Source organism: Macadamia integrifolia, chromosome 12, assembly GCF_013358625.1.
Source record: "Macadamia integrifolia cultivar HAES 741 chromosome 12, SCU_Mint_v3, whole genome shotgun sequence".
NCBI classification, from domain to species: domain Eukaryota; kingdom Viridiplantae; phylum Streptophyta; class Magnoliopsida; order Proteales; family Proteaceae; genus Macadamia; species Macadamia integrifolia.
The window spans coordinates 29,734,244-29,738,050 of record NC_056568.1 but is presented as its reverse complement, the minus strand read 5'-3'; the positions used below and the strand labels follow the sequence as shown (position 1 = coordinate 29,738,050).

The window sequence follows — 3,807 nt, the reverse complement described above, 5'->3', positions numbered from 1 at the left end:
CTTATCAAAAGTAGGAGGCTATGAGAGGAAGTTGGAATCAAAGTTGCTAAAGGGGAAACGAATTTATGGAGATGCCTTTTTAGCTTAGTGGCCAAGCTTTTGACAATGATTTTGTATGGCCCAAGACTCTTATTTGTAATACTCTAAACCAAGTTATTCAAGACTTTAGGTAGGAAAGCAATTTAAAAAGTTGGGTCTTTTGACTTAAATGGATCAACTCTGTAAGAACAAGAAAGCTAGAAAACTTGGCTTTAAATATTTTAAATGTTTCAATGTGACACTTCTAGGTAGGCAATGTTGGAGGATTATTGAGAACAGGGAGGCTCTTTGGGTGAAGGCTTTGAAAGGTAAATATTCTCCTCACTCTAATTTTCTAGAAGTCTCCTCTGATAAAAGAAGCTCTTGGGATGGCATATTTAATGAAAGGAAGGGAACTTCTTATTAAGGGAATGAGGAGTTGGCGATAGATCCTCATTAACTTAACTTATATAGTGATGACAACTTCCCTCCAACCAAACCGAAAAAAAAGATGATAGGGTCCCTTCTTTTCCTGGGGTAACATACTTAGCCTTTAGGCACGTCATTACATAAGGTAGCTAATTTGTAGATCAGAATACCTTGCAATGGAAGACTTTTTCTATTTACTCTAACTTCACCAATATGGAAGCTCGGGCTATTCTTCAAATTCCACTGGGTTTTATAGATGGTATTGACTCCCAGTTGAGCCTGCTGAAGATAGAAATTCTCAATGAAGACAACTTATCACCTACGATATCATAAAATCAGGGCTCGAGGTCTTCTGTAGCGCGACAGAGTGTATAGCTCAGATCTAAGGGGTTGGGTGCCCTCAGAAATGCAGTCAAAGATGCCTAGCCCTCTGATCTACGCTACATGTCCAAGGATCTGCACCAGAATAGGTCAAATATTGATATTTATTTTTCTTTAGACAATTATGGAGGCCAACTTCTAATCCAAAGCTAAAATACTACTTTAGGAAAATGTTGCAATGATTTTCTTCCTGTAAAACAAGTGTTGTCTACTGGTAAAAAATCACAAGATTCCCCTTGCTCCATGTGGCATAATGAGTTTGAATTATTACTCATACCCTATTTCACTTTGATTTTTCTTTTAAGCTGCTGGTGGGTTTTACATTTTTTTGACTCAAAACACAAGATTTTCAAAGTAAAATCTTTATAGATTTGTTTCATTGTGGTTTTTCTTAATATATTTACTACTCGAAAGGGAGAAACCAGGGAATGTTTAATCATGTAAATGGATCCATGCACAATACAATTATAAAGTATTTTTAATTTACAATTTAAGAAGGTAGAAATGCCATTTTAAAGGAAAAGGCAACTGGTCCATCCTTAGAAAAATCACATTTTCGGATTCAATGGACCGGATTTTTGTACCTTCATAACAACTAATTTTTCCAAACCACATTAATTAGGGAAGGACAGAAAGTCTGAAAGAGTTTTTCGTCCACTCAAATTTCCATGGTGGAAGGGTTGAAATCGTCGGCAATTCCGATCTCGTACAATTCCGTGAAATGCCACTTTCAGGGGGTGACACGTGTATTGATACCAATACAATGGTCCAGATCTGGTACAACTAATAAAACCTTAAATCAGTGAAGAGGCATTCAAATCAGATCTGGACCATTGCATTGATATTAATACACGTATCACCCCCTAAAGGTGGTATTTCACAGAATTGTACGAGATTGAAATTGCAGACGATTTTTTTCCATGGTGGAGTGGTGGACTTGACTTTTTCAGAATGATAAAAAACACAATGAATATTTCATCATAAAAACGAAGAAATTGGGCAAAGTTGTTCTAGTGACGGTGTTTCAAATCGACCACAAAAGGCTTCTTGTTCGTCATCCTAATGCTGCAGACCTATAGGAGATGACAGAAACCTTAGTGAAATCCTTCCTGCAACGATTGAGTTCTCTAACATTGCAAGAGAATGAAGCTTCTACCGGTTTGCAAGATCACTATGTTGCTGAGACTAGAAGTCAAGATGGGTCTGATCAGAAGTCACAGTTTTCCAATGAATTAGAGAAGATCGATGCATGTCTTGCCGGAGTTTCACTCCCAAAAGAAGGAATTGGGCAAAGTTGTTCTTCTGGTGATGATGTTGATGTAGTAGGTGAGGAATCTCTTTCTCCCTTTGCATTGAATTATAGAAACTTGCCTTCTTATCTCAGATCTTGCTTACTCTACTGTTCTCTCTTCCTTGAGAAAATTTTAATAAGTAGAGGAAAATTAGTTCGACTATTGGTGGCTGAAGGAATTTTACAAGAAATACCAGGGGAAGTTATGGAGGATATTGCTGAAGAAAATATCAACCAATTAGTTGGCCAAGGAATGCTTCAAGTTGAACTTAACTTCCGAGATGAATTGATCAAAGTTGTCGATCCTTATCTTAAAATCTGTCGGCATAAGCTGCAGCAATGGAAAGGTATCACTGGCAATCTACTAGATTCAGATTCTAATTTTCCTGATATTTCCCCCGTAGTTTTCATCTACTACCGTGGTGAAACTATCGGGACAGGGTTCAATGATCACCCTGTTCGATCATTATTTGTCATTCCAGACCATTCACAAAGATTCAATACCCATGAGTATTGGGAGAAAGGCATTCCTGATGACCACTGGGCCAGCCTAAGAAATGCCATCCATAGCTTCAATTTTTTGAGGGTTTTGGAATTTAAGAATCTTTGTATTAAGAGCTTACCAGAAGAAATAGGAGATCTGATACACTTGCGGTATCTAGGCATAAAACATTTAGCACTGGATGAGATTCCAGAGAGCATAGGTAATCTTCAAAATCTACAAACTTTGGATATTAGATACCCTAGAAATTTGAGGGTATTGCCAAGTGGGTTTCTGAATCTTCTACAATTGAGGCACCTTAAGTTGTCATGGATATTTAAAATAAAAGTCCCCTTAGGTATGGGTATATTAACAAACCTCCAGTGTTTAACTGGTTTACACCTAAGACATGGCATCATAGAAGAATTAAGAAGTTTGACTCAACTCAGGAAACTGGAATTGATTGATGTATCAGAAGAACATGCAAGTGAGCTCTCTGCTTCTATCATGACGATGTCAGGACTTGTGTCTTTATCTCTATCTTCAACAGACGCAATAGCTCAACTATTAGAATATGAGAGTGAGGAATTGTTGCCCACCCTGGAGCAATTTTCACCACCGCCATCTCTCAGAAAACTTCACCTGTACGGGCGTCTAATGGATCTACCTCATTGGATCTGCTCCATGGAGAACCTCACTACGCTAAAATTAGGTTTTTCCTTTCTATCTGAGGAAGCAATTTCTGCACTTCAATTTCTTCCCAACTTGAAATATCTAAAACTTTGGAGAGCTTACGAGGTCAAAGTAATAAACAAAGATTTTTTCAAGGTGGGTGGGTTTCCTAAGCTAGAGGCACTTATTATTACTTCTACGAATCTACTAGAATGGACTGAGGTTGAAGAAGGGGCACTGCCAAGTTTGGCATTCCTTTGCTTCCTCTATTGTGACCGATTGATGAATCTTCCAGAAGGGTTGCAATATGTCAGCATGCTAAAAGTCCTGGAGATATGGCCCTTGCACCCAGATCTTGAACGGAGGTTGAAAAGTGATGGAGGCAAAGAGAATTACAAGATCAAGCACATCCCGCAAAAACGTTTTTTCTCTTCATTCATAAACACATGGGTTGAAATTTGATGCATGTTCCAAGTCAAGCATATCCATTAGGTACAAATTTTCTTACGAATGTATGTTTTTTTTTTTTTTTTAA

At 37.9% G+C, this 3,807-nt stretch overlaps 1 protein-coding gene across 1 annotated transcript in view; it reads left to right on the top strand.

Moving 5' to 3' along the window:
• Positions 1 to 1,814: 1,814 nt before the first annotated feature.
• Positions 1,815 to 3,807, top strand: part of LOC122056939 (putative disease resistance protein At1g58400) — a 2,236-nt gene continuing 243 nt past the window's right edge. The window contains exon 1 of the mRNA XM_042618904.1: positions 1,815 to 3,764. Coding sequence (XP_042474838.1) covers positions 1,911 to 3,734 — 1,824 coding nt within the window. The 5' untranslated portion in view covers positions 1,815 to 1,910 and the 3' untranslated portion in view covers positions 3,735 to 3,764. The remainder of the gene's footprint in view (positions 3,765 to 3,807) is intronic.